We start from the raw sequence: 16,312 nt of genomic DNA, 5'->3' as shown, positions 1-16,312 counted from the left end.
CATATACTTGCACAGGTATTTTATACCCCATGTAGATTTCAGAGGATTCTTCCTCCAGTAGACAGCATATTATATATATATATATATATATATATATATATATATATATATATATATATATATATATATATATATATATATAACATATGTATGTGTTTGTGTGTATACACATAAAACACAAGGTAAGTAATGCATAAAATACAGTATGATCATACATATAATATGCATGGTCTAGAAAGGTCTGTATGTCTGTCAAAAAAACAAGGACAACCATGGGATTCTACTATTAAATATTCTCTGTCCTTTTTCTCCCTATTTACTGTATAAACAACAATATAGCATTTAAAATATTTTAAATTGACTGTTTTTCTCTGCTAGAACAATACCTTACTGTACTATGGGGGTTTCACTTTCAAAATACTTTTATCCTGCCCCGGAAAAGCTTGCTGCAGTCTCCAATTCATTGATGCCATCAAGGCCAATGAATACAGGTAGTCTTCTGGCCAATTCCCTTCCCAAACTGAGATCACCACGACTGTCCTAAAAACCCACCCATGGGTGATGGGTGATGTCACAGCTCCCTGGTCCTTCCCCTACCCATACAGAAAGTAAAGGCTGGAACAAGGAAACAGTACATGAGTCAAGTCTCCTGCTGTGAGCTGTCAATCACAGTAGGTAACAGCTCAAATTACCCATAGCACTTTGACAGCTAGGGAAGTTAGGTGTGAAGGGGGATGGGAGATGAGTCAAAGTAGTACAATTCAGGCTTCACAAAATAATACAATTTAGCCATTCTAAAAAGCAGCAGCAGTAAAAAGCACTGTTCTGTGGCATTTGCACTGTGTTTAAAGTAGTCAATGAATAGCATGAAATTATATTTAAAACTACTGTAACTGACTAAAAGACAGCAGTGTTATCATGTAAAATCAATGCAGTCAGAGCAGCTTTAGGAAGAAAGAGCCTGTGTGATGTAATTTTTTACAGACAAGCCCTGCATTGTGGGGTACCCACAATCAGAATTACTTCAAGATGCCAGACCACATGTGGTCACTCAGAAATTATGTACTAAAATTATTTAAAAACCTAAACAGTCTAGTCCCAGAGTGGTGGTAAAATTTAGGAAACACCAAACCATGATGAAATACATGTTTTTTGAGTTTGTGGGTGTGGTTCTTCTTTAAAGTTATCTGACACCAACAAAAGCACTTGTTTGTAAGCTTCTCTGGAGGCATCATGATTAAAAAAACATCAAAACAGTATACTTTTCAAATTTATGTAAAATATGTCATAAAAGGATATGGTTGACAAATGTCACAAAGCTAGAAGGACTCTGCTTCACCAGCAAAAAAAAAATATATATATGAAATGACTGTTCTGTCTTTATAGCCATACTTCCTCTGAGGGTCAAGAATGAACCTTAAGGTCATTTTTTATTACAAAATAGTAATACCAAATGGAATACAGTATTTCTTCTTTCAATCATACAGCTGATTTTTTCATAAGATCATTTATTTTTCTGAGGTTTATTGGTAGGTGTCAATGGTACTGGAAACAGAACTGCAATATACAAAGTGTGTGCAGTCAGTACACTATAATAATGTGAGACTATTATAATGAAGGTTTTTGGATAATCTGGATCATACTGTGCCAGTCTGCTGAAGTATTTATTCATTTATTTATTTTACATTTGTTTACTAGGAGAGTCCGACTGGGCACGAATCCCATTTTCAGTGGAGACCCAGGGAGAAAATCTCAAAAAGGTTACTACAGTAAATGCAATAAATACAAGCTATTAAAATACAGAACAAAAGAAACAAGCTGTTATATGATAATACAGTAAAATAAGCATAGGGTACACATACACTATAATACAACAGTATGTGAAAAATATACAATACAGTTGTAAGGCATTCCATTCAGTTATATGGTTACATTCATACAAGAGTTAGTACAATAAATACAATTTAAGTACAGAACAAAGAAATGAGCTGTTGTAACCTTGCACGGTAAGATCAACATAAGATAAACATCAATACAATACAACATCATAGGAAAACCATACAATACAGTACAGTATTATCTACACTTTTTACACGAAGCATTCCAAATAAATTTGACACCACGTTAGATGCTACAATGCATCAAGTACATTTCAATTGTATTTTCTATAACCAATACAACTATGAAATGTTTTGTATAATAGGGATTTAACTATTTATTATTTCTTATGCAACTGGCTATGCAGTACTACAGTCTCAATCTCCAGCAGTAGTTCAAAAATTAGCAGTACGTACAAAAGTTAGAAAAAAACTCTAATGCAGATGACATTCTGAGATTTTTTTCTATAAGCTTTTTACTTTTGTTTCCTTTACCAGGTAATTCCTAGCATGGGCAACAGCTAACCCTGACTGCCATCCAAGCAATGGCACACTAAACCTTTCAATGACTTGCATAACCAGTGGGGCCACAACACGCATCCTAACAGTATCACCAGAAAGAAGAATGGTAAGCTGAATATATTCAGGTCATATTTGCATCTACTAACCTTCTTCTGAGGGATCACTGCAATCCGTGACTTGCCCCCCCCCCCCCAACGGTCAATTCCAACAGAGACACTATTAGCAAACCCAGATCATCTAGTATTTGTCTCTCTATACCCACACAGTTGGCTAGACAAGTTCTGAGTTTTGATGGGAAAAATTCTGATATGTCTCTTAAATGACTATACCCATAAATCAGGGGTATATCACCTATGCCAGTGGGATTCTGATTTTCAGGTTAACTTTACTCATGTCACTGTATTTTTAAGAATGACATCTGTATACACTGTCCTTTCCTTCGGTACATATTCAGCACTAACAGATAAAAATATGTTGCCTTTAGTTCAGATTTCCTCTTACCAGGCAAAGCAAACTACTGTCAATTTGCTATAACATTATCTTTCATCTAATGTATAAACTAAGCTAAATTACAGGGTCTCTGTTTCTACTATTTTTAAACAAAAACCCACTAGGTGACCCAGAAGACTAGGATGGATCAGTGACTTGTTCAGCCAAGCAGTATGCAACTGAAGAGTTAGAAATTTGAATTTGTGCCTACATGATACAGTTCAGTAGTTTCTCACAGATTAACCTTCTCAAGTGTACTTGTACTAAATTTAGTATTTACTGCCAAAATTCTGGATACCTTCCCTATCTGACATGGGAGAGGCAATACATTTTGAACAGATTCTTTCCTAAGAAAAGCTTCACAAGTTCCTGCTCAAGTTTAAGATGTATAAAAATCAAAAACAACTGCAATATTATCTGAAGGAAATAAAACAAGGTGCTACCACTGGTGCCCATTAAAGGGTTGTCAGATTATAACATAAAGCAAATTGACAAGGCCAAGTCTAACCTTAAGGAAAAAAAAAAAAAAAAAGCAATCACATCAGCATAGCTATCCTCAAGTTATTTGTACAATAACTTGAAAACAAATTTTATATGTATATGGCACGAAAAGAATCTATGTCCTGCTGAAAAGCCATCTTTATTCCCCTTATTCAGCACTTTTACCTACACCTTTACCTATTATTGCTGCATCTGCTGCTCCAGGCTGCTACTCTTCCAAAATACTTCAAAATGCAATTTACAGTTGCCAAGTGTCTGGCCTAGAAATGACGTAATGTGCAAGTAAACGTTAAGTTTTAAAATGTCTGTAAACTAAATCAAGAAAGAAGGCAAACCTTAGAATGGTCTAAAAGCTGTCCAATGTATAAAGGAATATATGTCATCTAGGATAAATGTGTCCAGACACACCATTCCATCAGTAAATATTCTAATCTGGTCCAAGGACAACAAAATATGACTCTTGTCAGCAACTACACTGTAAAGCTCCTTTGACCAAAAAAAAAAAAAAAAGTACATCTTCACAATTCACCACTGAACAGCATCAAGTAGGTTACACTCAAGGCAGCAATTACACTCTGGAAGCTCACATGAATCAACATCCACTAAAGTTTACCTTTACTGATAGCAAAGACAAAAATAAAGTTAGATCAAATGATTGTAGGAAGCTTGCTGAAACCCTCTGAAAATATAAGACACTTTTTGTGATGGAGATATTCAGTCAGGCTGGCTAATCATATTCTGCTCTACAGTGGTGTGCATGTGCCACTCTTTAGGCTTCTTGCAAGCAGGAGTTATGATGAGGGTAGGAGGTCTACCTTCAAATCTAGTAATCCATGTGTTTGGGGAGGACTGAAGAGATGTATGCCCCGCCACCACATAGCCACCTTGATGAAGATATGAGGGGGGGGGGGGTCAGTAACAGGTGGGCTTATAAATATTTAATCTGCTACTGCTTGTACAAATAATGCATGCATGCACACCATAATGCCAGGCTATTCAAGAAACTCCTCTTCAGCCATAAACACAGCCTTCTACCCAACAGTTGCCCCCTGAAGAGGGTTTATAATAATAAATGCACTACGTGGGTCTTAGGGGGCCTGATGTCAGAGGTGGAGTAGAGCATACCAAATAACTTATTTTCTATAGCAAGAAGAAGTAGCAATCTCTATTTTTGAAGAATTCCATAAGCAGGAATTAAACTTGTAATTTAATACTAGAAAACAACACACTGCTAAACTTACATAGTTGATACAATTTTCAGAAAAATCCTTACATCAGTTATTTCTTTGTGACTGCTTGTCACTTACAGCCATAAATAGTGAAACATAATTATAAAAAATTATAATAAAAGTATTCCATTATCATTTGTTCTCATTCTCTTTAACATAGCAATGGTTATTAGCTTACTTACTTCCCTACTGCTGAACAATTTACTTAGTCGTATGTTTTTTTTGAATAATAATAAATAAAATATGCTCACCATTCTTTACCTCAGATACACTTGAAAGCATATATGTAAAGCAACAAGCAAATTGATTTTGTCAACATGGGAGCGCAAAAGCTATGAAGTGATTCTATATATTTAGGCTAGCATGTGCTTTGAAGTCCAGTAAAGGCACTTTTGAGAGATAAGACGACACAGATGTTTGGAGCACTGGACAAACCTGATGCTACTTTGTTAGAAGCTGCTTACAAACTCTGGACAAGGCTGTCTGTGTTGGTATTGTATTATATGCACTGTTGAACGATGCCACCAATAAAGCATTAACAATACCAGTGCATGCCAAATTTGATGGCTAGATCCAAGGTAGTTTAACTGCCCTGTAACAACAAACAGAAAATAATAAATGAATTGTTAACAAATAGGTTTGTTTTTTTTAATACACTTAAGGCTACAAGCAGAATGCATGTTATAAGTGAATTAATCATTTTGGTACATCATTAACAAAATGTGACACTTCGAGAAATTTACTGCATAAGGCTTGACAGTTAGGCATCTGGTCAGCAGTGTGAAGGCTGATTAAACACTTGCAAACTTCAAACAAAAACAGTTTACTTCCGTGCCTATTGACTATCGATCAACTCACAGTTCTGTAATGGTATTTTGGTGGCTCCAGTCGAGAATTCCAACATCTGTTTCAAAAAAGCTCATATTATAACAATGAAGTGACAAACAGATAAAAGGGATTCTAACTTGACAGCATGCAGTTTGTTTCATGGCACAATAATCATGTGCCTTAAAATCATGGCAAGAAACTAGAAGTGCACTCACATCAAAACTTCCAATCATAGTGTGAGGTTGCTGAACCTCAGGAGTAGGGGAGCATTCTCTTAACCTTGAGACTGAGTAACCCCTGAGTTTATAAACTTCGAGTTGTGTGAAGTTGCACGCAAGCAGTACAGGCAGGGCTATTCCTGAACAGGAGTAGATTCTAACCACATAAAAAATGCTAGTGGGTGTAGCAAATGAATGGCAAAAAGAATACTGCTGCCCATCACCTATGAAGTCAGAAACTGCAACTGTGAGCTCTTCCTTCCCTCTAGCCAGGGCAATGAACCACCATTTCATCTAACCAAACCACGGTACATGCTTCCAGGAACGCCTAAGACAATGGAGCACTTAAAGGGAAATGACTGTGTCTCTTCCCCTTAGTTTTAACCCCCATTAAGAAATGGGAAGAAGAATGGATAGGTTCAAGAACAAACACAAAACCACCTTAGGGAGATACACTATAAAGGGAATACAGCCCAAGGATGAAGCTCAGTAGCAGCAGCCCTGGTGCAGAGAACCTACTCTCCGGGTTTATGTCACTCTGCTTCCTTACCACACCTCTTCTCCATATTTACAGCCTCTGCTTAACTCATTTTCTCTAACTGAGCTCAGGAAGTTTGCACTGTAACTTCCAATGGGCAAAGCCTAAACCTTTTGACAGAATCAAATTACGTCTTCACATTTCAAACAAATGTTCATATCTCTGGAACCACAGGATTATGAAAGAAGCATAAATGGCAAACTCTTCACCACAAACTATTTTTATAGTGGCAGTATTGTTTAGGTTCTAGGTCTTAAACTGAAATTTGCAAGTCCCAGTAAACATGGTAACAATTTCATTTGTAATATTCTGTAAACAACGTATAATATCTCAGCATCTACTCAAGTTACACACACAACAGCATTTTATTCATATAGCCGAGAGCTTTCATATGAGGCTAAGGAGTTGTGTGTGTGTTACATGGTTGTTGAGATATTTAGAATAATGTGAAAATGATATCTATATAAATTAATATAATAAAACAGTTAATATCTGTTAATCTGCACTAGACAGCGGTCAAATATTAATGCAGTGGAGCTTTAAGATTAAATAAAACCTTGGACATAGCATGGTTTTGGAATTATTGATGCAAATATGAACAAGCAATATTTACGCCTAGAGGGATCAGTAGGAGTTAACTGTAGATGCACCTGGAGGCACCACTCGGATGTAATGAGTTAACTCAAAAATACAATGCAAGACATGAGGAAAACTGCTCTTGCCAAAACCCATTCCCAAGCAGTCTCAGCCAAAAAATACCTAACAACTCCTCACTAAACTTGGGAAAATACTTGGAAAAAAAGGTTGTGCACTTACCATAAAGTTCCATCTGCATTGCTAATCTTCATTCATTCTTGACGAATGGGACTCTGTTCCGATCTTTGGCGCCAGCCAAAAAAGCTCTCGAGCTAACACGCTATTCACAAGAGTCCCATTCGTCAAGTGACAAGTGGAGTACCTCAGGGTTCAGTCCTGGGACCACTCTTGTTTGGCATCTACTTCTCTGAAGTACAGGCCAACACTAAGGGACTCTGGCTAACAAAGTTTGCAGATGACTGCAAACTGGGAGCCATTATTGAATCCCCAAATTATGTGAATATTCTACAAAAGGGCCTTACAGAAACAGATGCCTGGTGCCAGAGCCATGGGCTCAAGCTTAATGCCAAGAAATGTATAGTCACCCCCTTTGGAAAAAAAACATATACCCATGAACTACCAAGATAGGTGGCAGGACACTAAACATCGAAAGTGTGATGAGAGACTTAGGGACACAAGCGGACAGTGGTCTCACTTTCGATAACCACATTGCCACAACAGTCAGGAAATCGTTCCACGTGGCACAACTCATCACTAAGGGCTTTTCATCCAGAAAAAAGGAGGTCATTGTCCCACTGTACTCATCCTTCATTAGACCCATTACAGAGTATAATGCCCCATTTGGTATGTACCTCACAAGATATCTGCAACAGCTAGAAAGGCCACAGAAATACCTCACTAAAAGAATCACAGGCCTAAAGCAGATGCCAGCTATACTCTGTGGCATATAGTCTACATAGAGGCGACCTCTGCTTAACATACAAGGCCATGTCAAACCCTGAGCTGTTGGACATGCTCCACTTAAAGAAATCCCAATCCCTCAGAGCCACACGCTCCAGGGATCTAAACCTTATCATCACAGTGAACAAAACATGCTGGAGGGATAGGTTCCTGACCCAGAGACCCACCATACTCTGGAATAGACTGCCCATACATGTCAAGCAGAGCACCTCATTGGCCCTCTTCAAAAGGAACCTTGATGATTGGATGGGAGATAGGAAATTCACCCCGGGGATCATGTCAGTCACCCTGCTAGACAGGGACCCAGAGAAGTAAATACTGTGGGAAATAATTTCCAGGGAATTGTTATGGCTAGGCTTGCATGGGCCTTAGGGCCAATAGCCTAGTACCAACCTATGAACCTATGGGATGTCAAGAATGAACGAAGATCAACAACACAGATGGAATGTTATGGTAAGTACATAACTTCTAACTGAGAAAAAAACACTCAGGCACACTGGTTACCAAGAAAGTCCAAAAATCCACGAACTACCAAGGTAAAAAACAAGTTCTTTAATGTCCCAATACACCACACAGATTTAGCACTTTCATTCCACAAGGGAACTTCATCAGAATAACCCAGCACTAACTGATTAACAATTAGTCAAACCACTTAACATAATAATACTCCATTGGTCAATACTTAATTGACTAACTTAACAAGATGCAACAGTAAAGAATGCAGCAGTGAAAATATCCAGCAGTGAAAATGTTGTTATACTGTGGTCAAGCTGACTATATAAGAATGCACACATAAAAAAATGTACACATAAAAAAGCTTCAATAACTATAGAAAGTGTAAACATCCCATAACATACCCTTATTTTAAGGCTTTTTTCCTTTGGAATATTTGATATATTTGAATATTTGATGGAATAGTGTTCATTCAACCCAGGGGCTGAGCAGGCATCAAATCTTAGTTGCCACATTAACTCACAATACTCAAGGCTGGTTTCCCAGTCCCCCCCCCCCCCCAAAAAAAAAAATTTTACCTACTCCAACACCCAAAATTTAAAAGAATAGTCCTCACATGACAAAGTATGTTTAAATTGTGATGCTACTTTTGGGAGAAAGGAAGGACTGGTGCGAAGGGAAACCCTGTCCTTATGGAAAATCATGTATGGAACTTTAACAGACAACGCTTACAATTCTGAAACCCTCTTTGCAGAGGTGATGGCCACTAGAAACGCTGTTTTCCAAGACAAAAACTTAAGATCTGTGGTTGCTGCAGGTTCAAATGGCAGAGAGATCAACATTTGAAGAACCATAGTAAGGTCCCATTGAGGAATGGGATCTTTGACCGGAGGACGTAAGAGGAAGGTACCTTTAACAAAAGCTTTACACAATCTGGAAGAGGCTAAAGGAGCAGAATTCTCGCCCACATGAAAATGAGAAATGGCAGCTAGTTGAACCTTGATTGTAGAAGAGCTAGCTCCTTGATGAAAAATATTTGCCAGAAAATCCAGAATAGCTGAAACAAGAGCCGTGAAAGCATCTAAACTCCTTTGAGAAGCCCAAAAGGAAAAACGTTTCCATTTGCTACGATAAACCTTCCTGGTGGACGACTTATGAGCTGCCACCAGAATAGACCTGACTGAAGAAGACAATCCGGGAGACCTAGCAATTAAAGGAACTGCAGCAGCCAAGCCGTGAGCTTCAAACTGTCCAGACTTAGATGAAAGACCCACGAGGGGTGTAAAATGAGATCCTGAATGGAATCCAAGATCCAAGGTGGAGCCAGAAGATGAGACCAAAGGAAGGGAAACCATACTTGGCAAGATCAAAACGGGGCAATGAGGATCACTTTGCTCCCCAGTAGGCAAACGTTCTGTAGAAACCTCAAGATAAGGGGTACAGGAGGATAAGCCTACAGAAGACCAGGAGGCCAAGCATGGACTAGAGTGCCTCTGGGGGATTTCCCCAGCTGGGGGTTTAGAGCGAAGAACTCGCTGCACTTCGTGTTGGAAGGAGATGCGAAGAGATCGCAGCAAGGCCGACTCCAGTCTAGAAAGATCTGCTCCACGACAGAAGGATTCAGAGACCACTAGTAAAGCATCAGAATAGTCCAACTTAGTCTGTCCGCTAGAATGTTGGACCGTCCCGGAATGTGTGTTGCTGTCAGAAATAATCGGTGGAGATCACCCATTCCCAAACTCTCATAGCCACGCGGCAAAGGGGATAAGATCTGGTTCCCTCCCTGTTTGTTGCTATACCGGACCAGTGACATGTCTGACTGAATTGCAATGGTTCCCAGAGGTAGAAAGGCATGAAGGGCCTGCAACGCCAAAAGGACCGCCTTCATCTCCCAAATGTTTATATGCAAACTGGTCTTGATAGGGGACCACAGGCTGTCCTTCCCGAACAATGCCCTCCCCACACCCAAGTTGGGAGGCATTTGTGGTCACTGTGGCTTGGACAGGAGCTGGAACAAAAGGTTGTCCCACCAGAATTTCCAGAGAATGCATCCACCAAAGAAGGGACGACCTGCAGACTCAGCTGAGGTCTATTGGATGTGACAATGGAAGATCCAACAGGGACCATTGCACCGCTACAGTCCACTGTAGCACTCGCATACGTAACCGAGCACATGGAAGAAGCGTTATGGTCACCGCCATAGAACCTAGGGCCCTCAAAACCGATTCTGCTGAGGGAAGGTGAGAACGGTAGATGAAGACAACATGCATCCTTAGGTTTCGAACTCTCTCCGTAGTCAGGAAGAATTTTGTCTGTAGTGTGTCTATCCATGCCCCTATGTATTCTATCACCTGGACAGGATTCAGAAGAGATTTGGTTGCGCTGATTGTAATCCCTAAGTGGAGTGCAAGCTTTAAGAAATAATTTCTGGTCCGACAAAGTAGATGCTTGGTGGGAGCAGTAAGGAGCCAATCGTCCAGGTAAGGGTAGACCTGAATCCCCTGCAGCCTCAGGTGAGCTGCTACAACTGCCATCACTTTGGTGAACATCTGGGGCTGTGGTGAGACCAAACGATAGGGCTCAAAATTGGTAATTGGCTCCTAGTTGGAAGCGGAGGAACTTCCTGAAGCTTCTGCGCATCTTTATGTGATAGTAAGCATCCTGGAGGTCGAATGAGAACATCCAGTCACTCTCTTGCAGGTATGGCATGATGGACTGTAAGGTGACCATCCAGAACTTTTCTTTGGCAACTGACAGGTTCAGAGTAGATAGGTCCAAAATGGGCCTCAAGTCCCCCATTTTCTTTGGCACCAAAAAGAACCTGGAGTAGATGCCCAATCCAGACTGATCTGAGGGGACGGGTTTGATGGCTCGTTTCTCTAGCAGCTTGGAGATTTCTAGTGCTGCAGCCTCTCTTTGCACGGGTGGTACATCTGGGAGGTGTTTGAGAGGTTTGGGAGGAACCACAAACGGGATTGAGTATCCTCTGGAAATTATCTGAAGCATCCAACGGTCTGATGATACAGACTTCCATGCAGTCTAGTGCAACAACAGGCGACCCCTGACTGCCTCCAGAGCAGAGCAGTCGGGCAACCCTCAGGGTTGCTGCGCAGGCCTGCCTGAGAAAGCTTCTCGAGACCCAAAATTCCTTGGAACCCCTCTGCCTCTGGGACGGTTTCTAACCTGTTCCCCCTCTGCCTCTAGGGGAAGAAGAGCCCCGAGTGTCCCTGGAATACTGAGACTTCCGGAAAAAGAAGTTATGTCTTACCATAACGTTCCATCTGTGTTGTTGATCTTCAGTCATTCATTACTGATTGGTTATCGGTTCCATCCTTGGAACTGAGCCGGACATACATCAAGCTTGCATCAGCCAAAAACTCTCGAGCCAAGGTCCTGCCTACAATGCCCTGCTCCCTGTTACCTCAGATTGAGTTTGCAAGTTGATAGACAAAAGTAGAGGCTACCTCTGGTCATAACAGACCTAAAATAAAGGAGTATATGAGATCAACCAGGAAGCTCCATTGGAGAACAGAGGATGGGGAGTAATGAATGAACAAAGATCAACACCACAGATGGAACGTCATGGCAAGACATAACTTCTTTATCTGATGTTGTTAATCTTCATTCATTCCTTACTGATGGGACAGAGTCCCCAGCTACCTGTAACCCTGAGTGGCCCTCATGGCACCATGGAGCCAAAAGAAGCTCTACCTCTGGAGGCCAAATCCAATTTGTAATGAAGAATAAAGTTATGAGGTTTGACCCAAGTCGCAGCTGAGCAAATATCATTGAGGGAAGCCCTAGCATGGAAAGCTGCTGAAGTTGCCATAGACCTTGTAGAATGTGCTTTCACTCTGTGAGGCAAGGTGACATTGTTCTTGTTGTAGATAAAGGTAATGCAATTTCTCAACCACGAAGCCAATGTAACTTTTGAGACAGGATGACCTAGTCTTGTTCCAGAAAAAGCCAGAAATAGTTGGTCTGATTTATGGGCAGATTTTGTTCTGTCCAGATAAAATCGTATTTGCCTATGAACATCCAAGGAGTGCAGGCAATTGTCTCCCTTGTTAGAGTGGTTAGGAAAAAATACTGGAAGGTCAATAGATTGGTTGATAGACTGCTCTGACACCACTTTTTTTAAAAAGGAAGAATTAGTTCTCAGTGATTCCCTATCCTTATGGAAGATAAGATAGGGAGGTTTGATGCATAAGGCATGAAGTTTTGACAAGCATCTGGCCGATGTGATTGCAATCAGAAAGAAAGTTTTCCAAGAGAGATATTTTAAATCACATGAAGACGCAGGTTCAAAGGGGGGAGCTGTTAGGGCTTGCAGGACCATGGCCAAATCTCAAGGTTGTACTGATTCTCTAAAGGGAGGTTTTAAGTGAAGAACCCCTTCAAGAAAGTTTTACAGAGTCTATGTGACATGAGCGAAGAATCCTGAAAGCCAATGTGGAAATTCAACATGGCAGCTAAATGTACACGGATAGTAGAGGCAGACACCCCATAGTGGAAAAAATGTGATAAGTAATCCAAAACCATCGAAACTGGGGCTGACAAGGGGTCTGTTTATTCGCTTCCCACAGAGAAAACTTTTTCCATTTATTGAGATAAATTAGTCTGGTGGATGATTTGAGGTGCAATAAGAATATTGTGCACTGGGGACGAGAGGTTTTCCTGCCTGGCAATCACTGGAAGTGGAGAAACCAAGCTGTTGGCTTCAGGATTGTTAGACTGGGGTGAGTCAAACCCTGCGGATGAGAGAGCAACATTGGAGATGGATTGAGGATTCACGGTTGATATAGCAGGTGAGGCCACAGGAAGGGGAACCAGACTTGTCGAGGCCAATATGGAGCAATGATGATCACTTTGCTTTTCAACTGCCGTGCTTTCTTCCGAAATTGGGAGATGAGGGGAAGAGGAGGATAAGCATAAAGTTGATCCGAGGGTTAAGCATGGACTAGAGCATCTCTCGGTGACTGTCGCCGAGGGGAGATCAGGGCAAAATAGTTACTGCATTTAAAGATGGTTGGGGAGGTGAATAGGTCGCAGCAAGGCTGGCCCCAGCAGTTGAAGATTTTTGCCGCTATCACAGGGTTGAGGGACCACTCATGAGTTTGTAGAATGCACCTGCTCAATTTGTCCGCTATCACGTTGGAGCTCCCAGGAATATGTGTTACAATTAGAAAGCGGTTGGAAGCTATCACCCATTGCCATATTCTCAAGGCCTATCGGCATAACAGGTAAGATCTGGTGCCCTGCTGCTTGTTGATGTACCAGACCACTGACATGTTGTCTGACTGGATCACAATAGTCCCTAACGGATGGATGGAATGGAATGCTTGCAATGCTAGTAGCACCGGTCTCAGTTCCAGGACACTGATATGCAAAAAGGCCACTGTCTCCGACCAGGTGCCTTGGACAGAATTTCCCTGACATAGCATAGCCCCCTACCCCCACCCTATCAGGGAGGCGTCTGTGCACACCGTGGCTTTCGGCTGATGGGGGTGAGACAATTGTTGGGGATTTCGAGACGTCCACCAGAGTAAATCTTGATTGCATCTCTGAGTTACACTTAGAAAAAAAAGGATGTTGTAGAGGGTGCCACTGAGTGAGAAGTAACCACTGAAGGAGCCTCATGTGGAATCTGGCTAGAGGAACAATGTTTATCGAGGCTGCCACTGACCCCAAGAGTTGGAGTATAGATCGAGCAGGAGATTTGTGGTGACAGAGCAGCGGTTGAACCTGTTGCCTTAGTCTTTGAAGCCTGTGGTCTGGAAGAGATGCTGTGCAATTTCGTGTGTCCAACAGTACCCAGATGAATTCTAAAGACTGGACTGGGGTCGTGTTGGACTTCTCCCAGTTTATAGTAATTCCCAGGCATTGTGAGGAGAGTGTATTGCAGGGCTTCTACCAGTAGATGCTTGGTGGTGGCGTTGAGGAGCCAGTCATCTAGATATGGAAATGTCTGGAATCCTTAAAGTCACAAGTGAGCGATAACCACTGCCATGCATTTGGTAAACACTCTGGGGGATGTAGAGAGACCGAAGGGCAGTGCTCGAAATTGGTAGTGACCGGCTCCTATGCAGAAGTGAAGGTATCTTCTTGAACGTTTGTCCATTTTTATGTGGTAATACTCATCCTGAAGACCTACAGAGTACATCCGATCATCTTCTTCCAGAAGAGGAAGGATAGACTGAACCGTGACCATCCGGAATATGTCTGTTTTTACAAATTTGTTCAGTGTGCTGAGATCCAGAATTGGTCTCCAGTCCCCTCTCTTTTCTGGCACTAAAAAGAACCTTGAGTAAAAATTGAATCCTATCTGGTCTGGGGGACCATTTGGATGACTCTTTTTGTAGCACCTTTTGGATTTTGTGTGCTGCTTCCCTTTGACTGGGTGGAACAACGGGTAATTCTCTGGATGAGGTTGGACAAAGGTGGAAGGGGATATGACAGCCTCTGGATATTATCCTTTGTACCCAAGAGTTGGTAGTTATGTTTCGCCAGGCAGCAGGGTACAAGGAAAAATGACCCCCAACCGCTTCCAGAGGTGAGCAGTCGGACAACGCTTCAGGAGCACTGATAGGGGTTGACCAGAGAAAGAATCTCTGGATCCCCAGTTTCGTGGACCTCCTCTGCCCCAAAAGGGGCGTCTTCCATTGGAGTTTACCCCTCTGGCTCTAGGCGAGAATTCAGCACGTGCGTCACAGAAAGAGCCCTGTGATTTCCTGTGCCACATCTTCCCGCTCCTCTAATTTCTGGAGAAGAATCGTTGAGGAGTGGAGTGTCTGACACCAATGGTAGACAGGGTCATGCCATCTTGTTCTCAACTTGCCAGCGTATCTTTAACTTTAGGGCCAAACAAAGAAGCGGCCTTGATGGGGGCGTTCATGAAGGAAGCCTTAAAGGAGTCTGCAAAGGCGCATCCAGGCATGTCATCTGGTGACTATACCTGCGCCTGCTGCTCTAGCCACACCTTCTGTTGCATGAGAAATAAGACACATGGAAGAATTGGAAATGGACTATAGGGTGGCTATCTGAGAAGCTATGTTGTCACGGACCTCATCAGAAACAGCTCCTGCCAAGGTTTCAGGGAGTTGGTTGATAAGATCCCTCTGGAGCCTCGTAAAGTGTGCCAAATAGTTCAAAGACCTTCCAGCAAAGGTCAATGAAGCAAACACATGCTTCCCTAGTCTATCTATCGCCCGGGACTCCTTGTTGGGTGGATGGACAGCTTGGCTCTCTTCTGCCAAGTCTTTCATTGTTGCAGCCACCACCACCATGACATCTACTGGAAGACCTCATCATCAATGGGGATGCTCAGCTGGGGGAGATAAGATTTTATCAGGCCTCAGCTGTACCGTTTCCAGGGTGTCAGGAGCCTTCCATGCGTGCTGGACGATGAGCTGGACAAGCTCATCGGCTGGCAGGGTAACCCATGAGGTAGGGGGCCAGGCACGAAAGGCCTGCAGGAATACGGATTTCTCTGAGGAAGAATTAGAGGATTTCCAGTCACCCCTCTAAGGATCTCGATGATGTCACCAAAGGACACCTCATCAGAGGGTGACTGTGGGGACCCTTCCCCATCATCAAAGTCTGTATCTTTGGTCAAAGACTCCTCAGTGAAGTCCATGTACTTCCTGTTGCATGAAGCTTTGCGGGGTACTTCCTCAGTGGGAGGTTCTGAGGAAGACTGCAAAGAGGGGGTCTCCTGAGGGGGAGAAACCTGAGGCACTTGTGCCCAGTGTCCGACGGTTGTGGCTTGTGAGAGTTGCGGCACAGAGGGGGGAAAAGGACTCTGACATGGGGTTTGCCAGTGGAGGCAAGCACCCTCTCAATGGCCTGGAAGGCCGGTCCACTCAAGGAGGGATGGCAGCATGGAACAGAGCACGACAACCTCGGAACCGGGGTCACACCCCACCTGACGAGCCGACCCCCAGACCAGGAGTCTCAAGAGGACTGTGAAGCATGAGAGAGCGAGTATTCCTGGAGGGTGCCATAGAAAAAATCAGCATGGAACCAAGAATGCCCTCCCCCATGGCACAACCACTGGCCTGAGAAGAGCTCGATGCCCAGTGCACCAACAGGCACAAGGAC

At 42.4% G+C, this 16,312-nt stretch overlaps 1 protein-coding gene across 7 annotated transcripts in view; it reads right to left on the bottom strand.

The window, feature by feature from the left end:
• Positions 1-1,504: 1,504 nt before the first annotated feature.
• PAQR3 (progestin and adipoQ receptor family member 3) overlaps positions 1,505-16,312 on the bottom strand; it is a 1,198,746-nt gene continuing 1,183,938 nt past the window's right edge. For all 7 annotated transcript variants that reach the window (XM_044061213.1, XM_044061218.1, XM_044061217.1 and 4 more), the window contains one exon: positions 1,505-5,210. In XM_044061213.1, the coding sequence (XP_043917148.1) occupies positions 5,068-5,210 (143 nt within the window). In that variant the 3' untranslated portion in view covers positions 1,505-5,067. The remainder of the gene's footprint in view (positions 5,211-16,312) is intronic.

This window comes from Protopterus annectens, chromosome 2.part0 (assembly GCF_019279795.1).
Source record: "Protopterus annectens isolate FY-2018-M chromosome 2.part0, PAN1.0, whole genome shotgun sequence".
NCBI lineage: Eukaryota > Metazoa > Chordata > Ceratodontiformes > Protopteridae > Protopterus > Protopterus annectens.
This window is presented reverse-complemented; position numbering and strand designations above follow the sequence as displayed.